We start from the raw sequence: 16,728 nt of genomic DNA on the forward strand, positions 1-16,728 counted from the left end.
CGTTAATAATAACATGACAATTTGTCCCTACTTTAATTTTAAACATGTTTTTTTGTGTTTGTAATATGGAATAGATGGACTTGTGACATGATTTTTTTAAATTCTCATCAGAACTAAAAAAGTTACATTTACAATGACTACTCTGTCTAAATAAAGGAAAACAAATCTCAAGACAAGCCTCACCGTGATAAAATAATAATAATTGCATTAAATAATTACAAAACGAGGCTTCATAAATAGTTTTCGCGGGGCTTTTCTACGACGTGACAATGACGTGCTCGCAGACGGCCTTGCCAGTGAAAAATGATAGCAAAGTAGACTGTCAAGATTCCTTTTTTCGAGGTATAAAAATAGCTAGCTTGCTAATGGAATGTTGCAACTCTGGATCATATCCGCTGATGTGACACACGAACCTTTGTGCGCCTGGATAGATCGGTAGGATGGGTAGATTGAGAGAGAGAAAGAGAGAGAAAGAGAGAGAGAGCATCTAAAAACAAGGCTTCAAAATCAGTCATCGCTGGGTTTTTCCACACCATGATAATGAGATAGTCGAATGCAGCCTTGTCAGCGAACAACTTTAAGTATCCACAAGTTGACTGTCCAGATTCCTTTTTTTCGAGGTGTGAAAATAGCCATGGCATGTTGCAACCATGCCTGATACCCGCTGGTGTGACATAACTTTTGGCGCATAGAAAGTTAATTTTTTTGGCACTTATTTAAAAAAACAAGGATATTTTCAATGGCAGTTGTGTGCATCACTGTTAACGATGTGCAAAAATGTGTCCACTCCTGTGCCAGGGATTGTGTCATTTTCACTCAAATTGAAGGAACTACAGAATATTGAGTTTTAGGACTAGATAAACATTCAATGCAGCGTAAGAAAATATCTTCTTTCATCAGAAAAAAAACATTTCTGTCCATTTTATTTGGCTCTCGAGCAGTGGTTCATTAATTGGGTTCGATCGAGCCCTCGGGGTTCGGTGAGTCGGTCTCAAGGGGTTCGATGGATCCTCCGGGGTAGAGTTCCACCCCTCAGTCTCGTCTGCAGTTAGTGGGCACAGTCATTGAAAGAAGGGTTCGCTGAATGAGCATATGGAACTGGTGTGGTTCAATGCCTCCAACAAGATTAAGAACGCCAGCTCTAGAGTTATCTGCAATGGAAATGGGGGCGGCTGAACAAGAAGCAAATCATCGTGGGAGCGAAAAACATTGCCAGAGGTTTGACCGCAGCTTGATTTGCATCCCCCCCAAGAAAAAAAAACAAACCCCAAAAAAATTCGAACAAATGTGCGAATGGTGCTCCACATCATGCTTTTCCATTCGCAAATGGCAGTGAATGAGTTAATGATTCAATACTGACATTGTATAAGCCTCTCATTTTTTTACATTGTTCAGCCTTGACAGATTTCTATATTGGAAAAAAAACATCCATCCACCTGAAAGAGAAAAGGCCCGTAATTACACATTTATCTCTTCCAAAAAAAGCTTTTATCAACTTCAGCAGGTGGCTGAAGCAATAGCGAAACAAATCCGTTTGAATTTCATTTTCGGCAGATGTGACGAATGCAGTGGCCTATTCAGTGTTACCAATTCACACTTCTTTATCATTGTTTTGTTCCATCAAAAGTTGTTTTGCCGCTTTAGTATATGATAGATGAGAGATTAACTCATTTCTTGCTATCAACGAATTTATTCAGGAATTGAAAAGAATAACATGAATTTGTTCGGGTTGTTTTTCTTGCAGGGGTGCCGAAAAAGCACTAGTCAGACCTCTGGGAATGTTTTTCATTCCCACAAGGGGACAGCATTTGCCTTTTGTACAGCCGACCCCATTTTAAACTCAGATAATGCCAGACCCATATAATTTAGGAATTAACTCTTTTTTTCTGCTGAAAGAAGAGAGTCTAAGGCAGGGGTGTCAAAGTCATATTTTGCCGCGGGCCATATTGTAGTTATGGTTTCCTCTTCAGGGCCGTTATGAATTTGGGGAAACCAATAGAGTGTTTAATCCCCTCCACATATTACATATAGAGCGCACAACAAATTAATGAATAACTAGTTTTCAAATGTGAAGTCAAGTTATTGTGGTTTACATCCAAAAATATGACATTTTGGTTAGCAAGCATGATGGAATTTCACAGGTTTGATTTGCTTTGGCGGGCCAAAAAAATGATGTGGCGGACCAGATTTGGCCTCGAACATCTATGCAGCAAAACAAAACAAAACAAAACAAACAAAACAACAAAACAAAAGAAAACAGAAATGCATTACTTAATATCTAGTTTTAGAACTGATATAATCTAGTTAATTAGACACACACACACACACACACACACACATATATATATATATATATATATTGGGGGGGGGGGGGTAACTCAATGAGTGACAGGTGTCCAGCCAATAATGCTGTACAGTTCACGTACGCTATACAGCCAATTGGAGCAGAACGGTGTGAATGTGCCCTGCCCATATGCGCCGCTCAGGTTAGCTAGCTGACAACAGTGCAGCGGAGTTAAGAGACGCAGATGCTAACCCCTTATCATGGCGAAACGAACGGGCAGAGATGCATGTACTTATCAAGCCAAAGTAAAAAAGAACTGTGGTTCTTTTAAGATGGAATGGCTGTCGGAGTGTGTGAAAATAGAAGAACAAGTAGTGAAACTGAGTGAGATTTTTTTCCCTTTTCGAGTGAGAAAGGTTTACTGTGCAAAACATGTTGCGAAGCTAAAGTAGCAAATGAGTTTTCTGAGGGAAAATTGTGGATTGAATGGAAGTTGAACTACCTTAAAGGACAACCGACGTCACTTTTCCTTACTGACATCCGAAAACGTTTTATAGCATCTAAAATACCCAAAACACGCAGTATGATATTTTTAGTCAAATGCAAAACACAAATAAAAATGACTTAAAGTGTCCAAAATCTGCAAAAAATTGAGCTGCGAATTGGGCATTTTCAGAAAGTCCCGCCCCCAGTTCATGACATCACGCTAAGACGTCTTGCATTGCTGCAGAATTAAAACAATGGCTTCAGATTCGGAGAATATGCTTTCTTGTTACACATCCAGATATGAATATGATTCAAATAGTTCTGTAAAGGAATGGGATCTTCAATTTTTTTCTACCTCACCGTTTGGTTATACAGTATAAAGAATATACTGTACTTTCAATTTGAAGTGCGGGCTATGACAGTTACACGTGCTGTTGCACTCTTAAATGAAATATTTTTACTTCCATGCTCTTTTTAACCTGATCGGTGAAAGCACAGAGCAAAACGCGACAGTTAGCACGTGTCCTTATCACGTGCAGCTTTAATTGTCGAATGATCTTATTTAATATTTTTCTTTTATCTCTTTCATCACTTAATATAATGGTGAGGCGAGACAAAAAGTTATCTCACTCCTTTATTCCCACATTGAATGGTTAATATGAAAAAAAGAGCAACTATTTACAGAATGTGGTGTGGCATTTGGATCGAGCGTGTCAACTAAACAAAAATATTCCCAGCGGGATGCCTTCTTCAAAGCATCAACACTCACATTTTTCCAAGCCCAAAATTGAAAGGGCTGGCACCAAGGAAGCAAAGCGGAGGTAATTGTTCGCCCTCACATGCTCAGGACAATCGCACACATGAATTCTAAGAGTGTATTCGACGCTTGCCAGTCGGCTGAAGTTCACCAAACAGAGCTTGCTTAATACATGCAGACAGATGCTTTCTATTGACAAGGAAGGAAAAAAATGTGCGTATTGGAAGCAGGAATGAGGTCTGGTGAGGTTACTGGTCTATTTGCACATCCCTTCTTGAAAAGACAGCCAGTGTCCAAGTACTCAAATAAACCACAATGCTAAAAAAAAACTATTGTCATCATATAGAAATAAAATAACATAAGAATTGAGGTTAAAGGTTATCATCCAAAGCCTCTTTTCGCTGCAGGTACAAGCAGGCATTTTCCCACCTTTTCGACATATTGCCAATTTGTATGAAAACTAATAATCATGAACCAGCGTGATGAAGTCCACTTGTCAATTATCCACCTGATGCATCAATTTTAAACACCTGGCACTCATTTTTTCCCTGCCTTGCTGCATCAAAAAATTCTGTTGACAGACGTGTACAGTTATACCTTGAGATACAAGAGACTGAAGTCGACACTCTCGGCTAAAATGTAGTGTCAATCCAAATATAAAATAAGAATTGCATTTTTACCAATTTTAACCTTTCAGTCAGCTAGCTTGACGCTAAAGAGTAACAATATTGCAGTAAAGAAACATTGGACTGAACACAAAGGGTGCAGACAGACAGTATACCAACCCAGTCATATATTCTTTATCCTTCACATAGAATGGCTGGTTATATTGGTGATGGACTGTGAAACGTCTCAACCAACAGGATACAGTATTCATTAGTCTGTCTTCGACTGCTCCCAGGTGGTCGAACCAGAAAGAGCAACACAATGGTCATTCAATAGATGGAATGTGACCAAAAAATGGTTTAATGTATTCAATTAAATCATTATCAAGTGCCTGATGTGCCGACATGTAACTTATTACAAAGTATAATATTGTGTAGTGCTAGTTTTCCCCATTAAAATATAAGTTACACTAATTAGATTTTTTTTGTTTTTGAAGTGTGATTAATGGGATTTCCATTCCTCTGGTTTCAATGGGAAAATATGGTTTGAGAAGCGTTTTGAGAATCAATCAAACTTATATCTCAAGGCACCGTCGTATTACAGACGTCACACCGGTTGCTGGTTCAGCAAAATACGACTTTCGCTGTATTCTGCGTGAATGGCAAAAGGTAGATAAATGCAGTCTGTTTCGTTTGGGAGAATGTCACCGGTTCTCTGTATAAAATCGGCTGTCTGATATTGGTATGTGCTCCCACCCCAAAAAAAAAAAAAAAAAACTAAATGAATTGACTCTTTTTGAATACAAGGGTGCAGGGATATTATTAGGTTCTGTGCAAATGCCAAGATTTTCACTTTTAGCTCCTGTGTGGCCATTTTGCAGGGTCTCGGTGTAAAACAGGTTAGTCCGAGACTACGGAGAATAGAAATTTAAAAGCACTGACTGTTGACAGTGTTGTGAGAATATACCTAGTTGCCATGCAAAAGTTAATGACGGATGAATCTATTTGTTAAGTGCTGACTTGTCTGGAAGTAAATGTCACTCAGGAGAACTCCTTCATGATAATTAAAAAAAAAATGAACCAGAAAAGGATCATTGGTAGATCAGTCTTAAAGCCATAGAGCGAATTTTGTGGGGTCTTTGTGCAAAACTAGTGACTTCTTTCAAAGTAAAAAATAAATAAATACTTAGGACAAATTAACCCTAACCCTAATCTGGTAAAGTAATAATTGTATGATTCTTTGTCAACACAAAATGATTTGATGAGAAGTTCATGAGTTCTGTGTAAAAATCAATCAAAGGTGGATGAGTTCCAGGATTGGATGTTGCAAGGGGCAGGGGGCTGCATGACAGCGGTACATGACGAATGGTAAAATGTTTATTTAAAAACTAAGTATGGTAGTATGTTATTATAAATAACTAAGTTGTGGAAATCTCACTGGGATCTACTGTATGGCAAAGGTGGGAAAATGCCAAGTCACATTTTTCAGGAACTCTTTGCTAAAGGGCTCTTTTGACTCAATATTTAAGAATTTTTGAAAAAGTGGCAACCTGCAGAGCTCCAAAAAGAGCCAAAGCTAAGTTAAGCACGATTCAAAATTACAGTTACTGACTGAGCTGTCAGCGCTACGTTGTATCCGTTAGCGGACGTTTAATTTGGATTAAATAAACTATGCGCATTAGTAAGTAACATTAAGGTCGGCGTTACTATTAACACTGACAAATGCTTAAATGTGAAATGGGGAGGGGCGTCTCTCTCACAGCGGCGATGTGGAAATGAGAAGAAAGGCACAGGGAGAGAGTAACAGAGGGCTTTAAGAAAAAAAAGGGCAGCGGCCAGCGCTAAACCATTGGACGGAGGCAGACCTGCAAGAAGAGCAAAGAAAGCGCCAACACTTCTGTCGTGGCGGGTCAAAAGACGGCTGAATAACATCGCCGGCGACTGCTGTCATGGAGGAGGGAGGGACGGAGGGTCTAGGTAAGGCTGGCACTGGAGCTGCTGGTGCCGCTGTTCTTCCTCTGACCGCTTTGCACCACACTCGGGACCTGGAGGCCCGTCACCACAGAGAAGCTGCCGTTCCACACCTGTCGACAAGTAAAGTAGAGATGGCGTGAGTCCCGGAGAGGGTTGGTGTGGGGCGGAGACGTGATCTCCATTCGTTTTTCACCATGAACGCCGGGATGAGCGGCTGCTGGAACTTGGTCCTGAAGGTGTGCATCAGCTGCTTGGTTTTAGCGTTGAAGAAAGACAGCACGCCTTGGAAGCCATGACGAGGGTATGATAGCGGTGGGTAGAAAAGAACATTTGAAACAGAGGAGACTCAGGTGACATCCATAGTGATCCAAGTGATGCTATATCTAAATGTTGCTTGCAATTTGAACACTGCAAACTTTTAGATGACTAAAAGTTGCTTGCAACGTTTACATTTACCCAACTTATTTGAACAAAATGTCTGGTTTTAATCAGATAAATTTCCCAAATCGTCATTTTTACTTAAAAATCCATCTGAAGAAACCGTTTGTTCACCTAACACCGAACCGCGCAGCACAAAGAGGAAGAACACAATGATCATCTACGGAATTTACGATCCACGTATGTGCTGCTGATTCTGCTTCTAATATAACGTCTAAAACAGCGACTGACGACATAAGAAAAGAAATAAAAAACCACAACAGTAATTATGTCTGCGGTGGCAATGACGGTGATAACACCGAGAAGCCCGCAGGTGTATTTAAATGAATGCTTTTCATACTTTGGATAAAGTGGCATACACAAAGTGACACGTGTTAGCATTCAGAAATTCCCTGTCCGACCTGAATTAGAGAAGCACCTCGTCTAAGCATGACAGCGCATGCTAGAGCATTGAAAGAGTTTTTATTCTGAAACTATATATATATATATATATATATATATATATATATATATATATAATTCTTTAATCCATTGCAAACATGTATGCTTTCCTCTTCAGAACTATTTGAATCATATTCATAACTGGATGAGTAACAAGAAAGCATTTTCTTTGAATCTGAAGCCATTGTTTTGATTCTCGAGCAAGGCAAGACGTCTTGGTGCGACGTCACGAACAAGGGGGCGGGACCTTCTGAAACTGGCCACTTCCGGCTTCAATTTGAAGTAGTTTTTGGACACTTTAAGTCATTTTTATTGGTGTTTTGCATTTGACTAAAAACATCATCCTGCGTGTTTTGGGTATTTTAGATGCTATAAAACGTTTTTCTGATGTCAGCTAGGAAACAAAAAAGTGATGTCGGTTGTCCGTTAAATGAAATTATATTTGAAATCAAATTTGCAGTATTTCCGGAAAGGTTCACTAAAATAAAACTACATCACACAAGTGTCAATATCAATCACATCAGTCATCGATCACATTAGAACGCAAACCCATCTATGGTTTTATCAGGTTAACTTTTCATGTATCGTGAAATGCAAAAAGTTGCCTATCTCTTCACTATGTTAAAAATATGTTTAATTACATAGACGGACAAAAATTTATTTGTTTTCCTTTCCGAATTACAACCTATGAGACATGAAAAGTGGAATCTACTATTTCAATCACAGTATTTTCCAGTGTATAAGGCGCACCCCCAAGGAATGGTGTATTTCCAAGCTTTTTCCACATATAAGGTGCACCCGATTATAAGGCGCACCTTCAATGAATGACATGTTTAAAAAAAAATGATCTATAAATCACACCACATTATAAGGCGCTACAGTAGAGGCTTGGGTTACGTTATGTATCTATTAGACGGTGCTGCACAAAAGCGAATGTCAACAAAACAGTCAAATGTCACCATAATTTTCCTTTTTTTGATGTCCAGCACGAAAATAGAAATTGCAGAATACAGTACAGGCAAACCTCGGTTTTCGAATGTCTCGGTTATCGACCAATTAGGTTTTTGACCCAAAATGTCTGGTATTATGTGCCTCGGTTTCCAACCGAATATTGGTTCTTGACCAAACTGAGTGCACCTGAATGCACTACATGACCGCCCCTCTGCTTGTTTATTCGTCACTTCATTGTGTCGTTGTTTCATTGAGACTGATGCATTATCCTCGTATAGCGTTCGATTGTGAACAGGCAGTTTGTTCAATCACAATTTAAAAAATAAATGAATAAATAAACAAGCAGACATTGATTACATTGATCTGTTTTCAAACAGGTTTCAGGAAGGGATTATGGTCGAAAACCGAGGTTTGACTATAGTATAATTTGTGGTATTTTCTCAACTTTTTTTATAATTCACATATAAGGTGCACCGGCCTATAAGCCGCAGGGTCATCTTTGAAAGAAAATGAAGCTTTTGGGTGCACCTTATAGAGCAGAAAATACGGTAATTGTTCTTCCTTATATACAATAATTAATTCCTACTTGGCAAACTCCCATTTTTAAAAACTGACAAGATTGCTCAAAGCCATTTTAGTGCCTAAATAGGCCTTGTTGTTCAATTTCTGGATTTTACGCCCTCACACATAAAATTCCACATAAAAGCACCTTCGTCATAGTTACAGTAGACTCCTATACTGCTCGGGATGGGGCAGTCCAGCGTGCGGGCCTTGTTGTTGTGCTTGGCGGTGAGACTCTGCTGCAGCCAGTTGTTCAGATGGATGCACCAGGAGGCATTGCTTTTCCCCAACTGGTCGAAGCGGCCCAGGCTGCGCACGGCGACGCCCACAGCGAAAGCCTTACTCTCTTTGTCGAAGCGCACCTCCCAGTACTGCTGGCCCGCGTCTATGGCTGTGTCAGCTACGGGTAAAGTGATCACGATGTCAGCGTTCATCACGTCACACTTGTTTGGCACATTTCTTTTGGACCTTACCCAACACCGTGTAGGACTCTGCTGTAAAGCGGTCCCTGTTGGGCCGGGCCGTCGGAGCTCGCTTTGGCGACATTAGCGCCGACCTGTTGTCACAGGAGACACAATGGTGGCATTTACCATCAATCATAGCACGTATTCATTAGGTGTGTGTATTTCTGCTCAAGATAACTGGCTAATAAAAAGCTCAAGCCAACAAACGACAGAGTACTCACTCCGGCTTGACAACTGGCATTTTTAGGACTTGTGTACTAATGTGCAAAAAAAATCAAGCGTAAGGTTAATTTATGTACTATAAAGTTAGTGTTGAGTTTGAAATTATGTGAAGCTATTTTGGGATCATTGCCTGCGGTATTGTTACAGTATAAACACTAAGTATAAACAATTATAGATTGTATTGTAAGTGGGAAGGAAACATTATTTATTATGCACTAGTAACGGGAAGCACACGATCGAGAATTCAGGTAAAGTCCTTTTTGGCATACAGAAGAACACACCTGGCTGGGGACTGCATAGGCGAGCTGGTTCGGGTCTTCTCTTTGCGAATATCCTGGATTTTTCCACCGGTGCCATCCCACTCCACGTTCAGGTCCTCTATTTTCAAGTTTTGGTGGGCCGAGGCAGAGTCCAATTTAAAAGTGAAAGCTGTGAGGGTAAAGAAAGGGTGTTTGATTGAGAGTCAAATAACATACTTTTTTTCAGGAGCCCCCGTCACGTACTCACCGTGGGTTTCCAGTGTTACGGGCTCTGAGAAATCTCCTGCCACAGCCTTGTTACACGCTCTCACTCTGAAGGTCATGAAGCGGGTGTCAAAACGAAGACCTGAAGACAAGGACACAGCAAAATTGTAACAAAAACAATATGTTTCTTTGTGTAATCACCAAAGGTAATTGAGAAGAGTTTTTCCTTTTACAATCTATTGCAAGTTTCTCCGTCTTAAAAATCCTTAGCCGACCTGTGAGAGTGTGCTCCATCTCTCGTATGCCTTCCACAACCATCCAGGGATAGTCCTCTCTGATGCGTGGAAGACCCTCGTGGTTGGTACGCCGATGCTCCAAGATGTAGTGGTCTATTTTGCTGTCGGGCTCTGCTAGTGTCCATACCACAGTCACAGTGTTGTCACAAACCTGGCACTCGGACAGCTGGATCTCTGGTGTGGCTGGAACTGCCCTCCCCCCCCAAAAAAAAGATAAAACAGCTCAATTATATGTGCCTTATCAATTATATGTGCCTTGACTTGGGTTGGAATCAGACAAACCTCCCATGTTAAATTTTCCAGAAAATGCCAAAAATGAGTGAAAAACTAGCCTAAAATGGCTGATTCAATAAAATGGAACACAAATTCACTCATGACAAACATGGGTGCTAAATTTCTGGTTGCCATAAATTGACAAATTAGGTGAGGCGGGTTTTAAGAAGAGGGGGGAAAAAAACTCCAGGGGATGTTACCCAATTTTGGGGTGACATGTTTAAGCAGGACAAAGCAAAGTACCAACAATAGGAGCACGGTTGTGAATTATAGCAATTAAGTATAGGAAAGTTCTCATAAACTGAACAAAATCTGAAGGACAATTTTGTCTTTAAAGGACCCTGAGAAATTGTCAAAAATTTCACTAAAAAAGCTGATTTCTTGTCTGTTTGCATTCTCAAAACCTGATTATTGAAGAGGGGGTCAACTCTCCATTCATGCGATTAGCAAATTTCATGCTGATGACTGAAATTGGATTGAAGGAATTATTGTTTGAAATCCTGGAGGTGTTCTAGACAATCTCAGGGGGATAATACACCTGAGGAAAATGTGGTGCACTCAAAATGGTGATATTTTTGAATTGAAAAAAGTAAAAGAATAAAAAAACTAACTTTCTGATGTGAAACTCTGCCTATTAGCAGATCACTTTTTACAAATGTTGTTCTTAGCAACCACTTTCCTGTGGAACATAACCTCATAAATTTGCAGAAAATGTAACAATTTCAGTGCCCGAAGATGGCTGGGATAGGTTCCAGCACCCCCTCGCGTCCCTAATGAGGATTAAGTGGTCTGGAAAATGGTTGGGTGGATTCTTGAAATGTTTGCAGTGCTAGGGGAGGCAGGTTTCGCGCATCTTGTTAAGGCAAATTAGAGAGTCTTGGCAGTTTTTTTTGTGTTACTTTGTTACTTCCGGGTTGAGTGACACTGGCGTGTGTGGCTGCCGCTGCTCACCCGCAGAAAAAAATATCCTGTGACTGTAAAGTGTCCTTGAGAGTTTTGAAAGGTGCTTATAAATGAAATGTCATCATCATTATTATTATTATTATTATTATTATCCATCCATCTTCCATACCGCTTATTCCTCATTAGGGTCGCGGGGGTTGCTGGAGCCTATCTCAGCTGTCTTCGGGCACGAGGCGGGGGACACCCTGAATTGGTTGCCAGCCAATCACAGGGCACACAAAGACAAACAACAGTCACTCTCACACTCACACCCAGGGACAATTTGGAGTGGTCAATCTGCCTGCCATGCATGTTTTTGGAGTGTGGGAGAAAACCGGAGGACCCGGAGAAAACCCACACAGGCCCGGGAAGAACATGCAAACTCCACACAGGGAGGCCGGACCGGGACGTGAACCGGCGACCTCTGCACTGTGAAGCCGGTGTGCTAACCACTCGACTGCCGGGCAGCCTATTATTATTATTATTACAGTAAAGTCTCGTTATATCGATATTCAAGGGAGTCCGAAAAAATATCGATATAACCGGGACTATCGATATATCCGACCCTGTTTGCATGTAATTTTCTCCGTGCGTGCATAGAAATAGTATCGATATAACCGGGACTATCGATATATTCGATATCGATACAACGAGACTTTACTGTATTATTATTATTTTTATTATTATTAAGTAGCTATTGAAAACATCATGCTAATAAACCGCATAGCCCTTATTAATTCTGGAAATTGGTCTGTTTGCGGTTGTAAAAGTTGTGCAAACGTGGAGCATTTTTGTATTCAAGTTGTTGTCAGAGAACTTATTGACTGATTAACTTATTAATACAGTCAAGTGAATAACGGCGTCAATTGTTAGCCTTTTTTGTGCCATTTGTGGCAGGGGTTGGTCCCTATCCTAAGGTTTTTTTTACTGTAATGCTGTGCAAGATTCACATGTGCTTTGTTTAGAAAAAAAATGCAAACCTGGAAGAAATTTGAGACCCTGCAACAGCGCCTTCTCCTGGCTGAAGTCCACCATCAAATGGCTCATGTTGTCACTGGCCTTGGCCTTCAGGGAGAGGCGGAAGGCCGGAGCCATTGTCACGCTGTCGACAAGACAGGAAAATCAGAGAACACAAGGAAGGCGCATTGGACGCTAGCCAGAACTACCACTGAGCCTTGATGGGCGCTGGAAGGCGGAGCTAGAAGGGAGAGCATTCATCCAGGGAAGTGGGGTGACACGAGACGGTACAACACCACAACAAAAAGGCTCTTGAGTAGAAAGTTACCAAAGTGCTCATTGTCTAAGAAAAGGATGACTACACACTGGAACACATGCACGCTATCAAACAAAATGGCTGGTTATATATCAGGGCAAAAGGAACAAAATGGAAGCAATGGATAGCTGTTTACAATACCTATCTTTAATGTCTTTGGCTGCCTGGAGGGGAAGAGGAGGAGAGAAGAGATACGAAGCGAAAACACAACTGAGTTTGGAGCCAGTGATTGTTGAGGTTACCATTAGAACAAAACATGTCGCGGATGGCTTGGTAACGCCAAAGAGGGGAAAAGTGTTGTTTGTTTTATGTCAGTTCAACGCTGGCAGATATTTCCACAAGTTACCTGTGTGAAGCTGTCCGTTCCGGAGGAGCAAAGCGTCTGATTGGCCAGCTCCAGCAGCTCCTCCGAACTCTCCAACGCTTTGGAGCAGGCACTCAGCTGACCCTTGAGTGACGACACAAAAAGATGTTATGTTTACTCCATTAGAAAGAGGCGGACATTGTACCAAGTGATGTGCTGTAATATGTCAAGCCACATTGTCAATCAGAGTCAAATCAGATGAACCCCAATGCAAGTTTGTAAAATGTAAATGAAAATGAAGAATTTCCCCCATTCTGTCCTTTACTTATTTTTTTTACATCATTCCCATTTAAACCCCAATACATTTCTCCTAACCATCCCCGTCTTATCCTTAGCCTATATTTTTTTCCTTTCTTTAAACAATTTATTGGCAGAGTGTGCCGCTTCTGCGGCTTACCTAATTCAACAGCAGCGAATAAAGACATGACTAACTTTAACTAGGAACTTTGTGGCACTGACAACAAGGATAATGTTGTACACTGTGGGTGTGGTACCAAAGTACCAATACCACAAATCATATTGGGCCAAAACTAGCCTTACTTTCACTATCGGCTACTCATACCCAATACCATTGAAAAAAGTTATTGTGTGAAATTGATGAAAAGGTTTCTTCAACCGTCATCTGTACTTCAAGAAGTACAGAACCTTTTCATCGATGGACCATTCCTCTACGACTGAGAGCTTACACAGACGTATTGTGTGAAATGTCATTTCATATATGTAAAGTACAAGAGTAGAGGTATCAGTGTTTTGTGAGAAGAGAAAGAGTGAATCTCTATTCTCATAGGTTTGACCAGGTGTTAATGTCCAGACTTACCTGCAGCTCGTATGTGCGGCTGGCTCGTTCCTGTTTAATGTGTGTCAACATGTTCTCCTTCATCTCATCCAGAATCGAATGGAGAGAGTTGAACTCGGACTCCAGGTCCTCCTGCACTCGGGTAGAGTTGACCTGGTAGATGAGGAGAAATGACAGATTAGGACTGCCCACCATCATTTCCATCTTCATTCATCCACCACTTGTATATCATTACCTCCAGGTTGTCAAGGCTCTGTTTGAGACTGCAGACAAAATTTGAGATCTCTTCATTCTTGGTGGCCAGTGTGTGGGTGATTTTACGCAGTGACTCCTGCAGAAAAGAAAAGGTTGCAGCCCTTGCTTTATAAAACATTTTAACATGACTAATTGTTAATAAAAAACTAACATTAATCCTTTAGAAAACCCTCTTCGAACAAATCATTGACCTTAACTTTGAATGTGATTAAAGATATTACTTGATTGTTCAAAGGATTGATCATTAAAACAATGTAAACCTTACATTTTAACAATCATGTTTACAAAGTATTGTATTTGACACATAAACTATCTGTGACTCCTGAAACAACCTGAGTTCGCACCTTCAGTGATCTGCTTGCATTGCCCAAAGAAGAAGTCATAAAAAAACAATACAGGTAGAGATTTTGGGCAGGTGAAATTGGACGTGAGTGGTGAAACAGAGAAAAACAGTAAAAAGCAGACTCCAATTTGGTGCCATGCCTCGGCATTTTTGAGCTTGAGACAAGGGATACATACTAATGTGGAATGCGGCAGATATTTCTGGTCGACATGGTGTTTTCCGTTGGAGGAGAAGCCCCGTCAGTGTCCCCCTTTGGAACAGGAAAAATCGTGACGAGATGCATGTGTGACTGGTAAACTATAAATAGGCAGGGAGTCGCCGTATTCTTATTCATGCTTGGATGAACGGGAGCATTTCCAAGGTTTACAGGACTGTACCTGGGACAAAAATAAATGTCTTGATGTATTCGTGTGTCCTATAAGACGCGTTTAAGTGAGTCACGTTGCCGTGGAGTCTTCTTCGGCCATGTGATGGATATTCTTTGTTCTGATTGGCTGACGTCGCCTGACCTGAGCACCGAGGAGGCCACTCCACTGCCGGAAGGATGCGCATTCATAATTTAATCATACAGTTGAGCAGCCATTGAAGTGGAACAACCCCATTCAACGACAAGTTAAAGAAAAATATGGAGAAAAAAAACAGCAGCAGCAAACATGACATGTCCCCGTCAAGGTAGCATCGAAAAAACAGTGAGACAGTCACTGTTCAAGACTGCATCCATGTTGGGAGAGGCCACCCGTTCGTGAAATATGACGCCAATTAAACATTAGACAAACGACAATGGTAAAAACATAGTTTGAAGCAGATTATCTGTCACTCCTTTTAAGTTATGGTCAACAACAAAGTCCGCCTTATCGCCGTATTTCCTTTGTACGCTATGCCCTCAAAAGGTCCTCCTACCCCCCAGTCGGAAACACCTGTTCCTCCATCTCGGGCTCACCTTCTGGTCTCCCATCTCGGCGTTGCCGCACTACTGCCTCCACTACTGGCCGTAAAACGGCAAGGCCGGTTTCTCTCCTGGTTCCGGCCCCCACGTTCAGGGAATTAGCACCGCGGAGGGGACACTGATGCCGCCTGGGTGCGACGCATCTTTCGGACGGACACTAAGCGAGTAGCAACGCCTTTTGGGCCACGAAGCGTAACGCGCATGCGTCAGGGGTGGATTATGGGTAGCTGTGTTTCCCTCTGCGGCTGGGCGTGATGCTGCCTTCAGAGGCCTTACGGGGAGGAGAGACCTTTAGAAGGGTTGTGTATACAAAAATTCTACTCATGTTCAGTTTCTTCAAAATAGAACTCAAATATATAACTGAAGTGTCAATATAACTTGAACCAGGCTAGGTAACTCTTACATCCACTCATAGACAAAAGCCTGACACCTGCATCTAACTTGTGGTGGCTGTGCTGTCAATCACTTTTGGCTCATTCACACCAGTCCAAAAAACATGGAATTAGTTGGGTGAACATTTGTTGAATACATATAAAAATAATTAATTAAAAAGACATTAACAAAAACTTTAATATTTTCCAAGGAAATGCTGATTGAATATTTTAATGTGTATTTTAGAAGTATATTCATTCATTCATTCATTCATTCATTCATTCATTCATTCATTCAAGCATTAATTCATGCATTCATTCATTCAGTGCACTTCAATAAAATAAATGGCAAACCTCAAAGGACAACCGACGTCTCCGGACAAGTTGTGTCCATAATTTGTAAAATGGCTTCAAATGACTTCTACTGAGCGTATTTTACAAAGATTCCACGGCATACCGCTATGTTTTATGTTTTAAGACTCGCGCTGAATATTCCGGAAGTTTTGTTTTTGAGTTGGTGACGTGTCCTCACCCTACGTCACTGAAGGAATGACCCTGACCGAAAAAAGGACACATTGTAGCAGTCCTTCCATCACGTCAATTCTTTTTGCTGTACTTTGTTTGGTCTGAAAAAAAGAGGCAGACAAAGCTCAGCGTAAGGAATTATTCAGCCTGTGGAAACGGGCTGATTAAGTCCTTACACGGGGCTTTGTCGCCATTTTCTGCCTCTTTTTGGTGATACTTTCCCCGCAATGTTGCCTCAAAATGGCACGGAATAAATGCTTTAATCGATTGCAAACATGTATGCTTTCCTCTTCAGAACTATTTGAATCATATTCATAACTGGATGAGTAACAAGAAAGCATATTCCCCGAATCTGAAGCCATTGTTTTGATTCTCCAGCAAGGCAATACGTCTTGGAGTGACACCACGAAGAAGGGGGCAGGACCTTCGGAAATTGGACACTTCCGGGTTCATTTTTTGCAGATTTTGGACACTTTAAGTCATTTTTATTGGTGTTTTGCATTTGACAAAAAATATCATACTGCATGTTTTGGGTATTTTAGATGCTATAAAACGTTTTTCTGATGTCAGTTAGGAAATAAAAAAGTGATGTCGGCTGTCCTTTAATTCTCACCGCTTTTTCGAAGTTCGTCGTATGCAGAGAATTCACATCTTTTGTGCAACTGTGGATATGTTTCACATCAGAATCAGAATCATC

General features: G+C 41.0%; 1 protein-coding gene across 3 annotated transcripts; it reads right to left on the reverse strand.

Moving 5' to 3' along the window:
• Positions 1-179: 179 nt before the first annotated feature.
• Positions 180-15,316, reverse strand: fsd1 (fibronectin type III and SPRY domain containing 1). 3 transcript variants are annotated; one of them, XR_016115537.1, is made up of 14 exons: positions 15,130-15,316; positions 13,827-13,922; positions 13,613-13,744; positions 12,778-12,879; positions 12,573-12,595; positions 12,139-12,260; positions 9,923-10,132; positions 9,691-9,789; positions 9,465-9,612; positions 8,971-9,053; positions 8,646-8,897; positions 6,300-6,388; positions 5,998-6,216; positions 180-1,151 (listed from the first exon to the last, which is right to left on the reverse strand). XR_016115537.1 is itself a non-coding variant. In XM_089000691.1 (14 exons), exons 4-14 carry the CDS (start codon positions 13,673-13,675, stop codon positions 6,106-6,108), a joined length of 1,302 nt encoding a protein of 433 aa, XP_088856817.1. In that variant the 5' UTR covers positions 13,676-13,744; positions 13,827-13,922; positions 14,366-14,439; positions 14,567-14,583; the 3' UTR covers positions 3,392-6,105. The 3 variants fall into 3 exon arrangements, 2 of the variants coding, with proteins under 2 accessions (XP_088856817.1, XP_088856816.1); XM_089000691.1 differs by lacking the exons at positions 180-1,151; positions 15,130-15,316 and adding exons at positions 14,366-14,439; positions 14,567-14,583 and having other exon boundaries at positions 3,392-6,216; XM_089000690.1 differs by lacking the exon at positions 180-1,151 and having other exon boundaries at positions 3,392-6,216.
• Between the last annotated feature and the right edge of the window lie 1,412 nt (positions 15,317-16,728).

This window comes from Hippocampus bargibanti, linkage group LG07 (genome assembly GCF_051943395.1).
Source record: "Hippocampus bargibanti isolate YZ-2025 linkage group LG07, ASM5194339v1, whole genome shotgun sequence".
In the NCBI taxonomy this organism is placed as follows: domain Eukaryota; kingdom Metazoa; phylum Chordata; class Actinopteri; order Syngnathiformes; family Syngnathidae; genus Hippocampus; species Hippocampus bargibanti.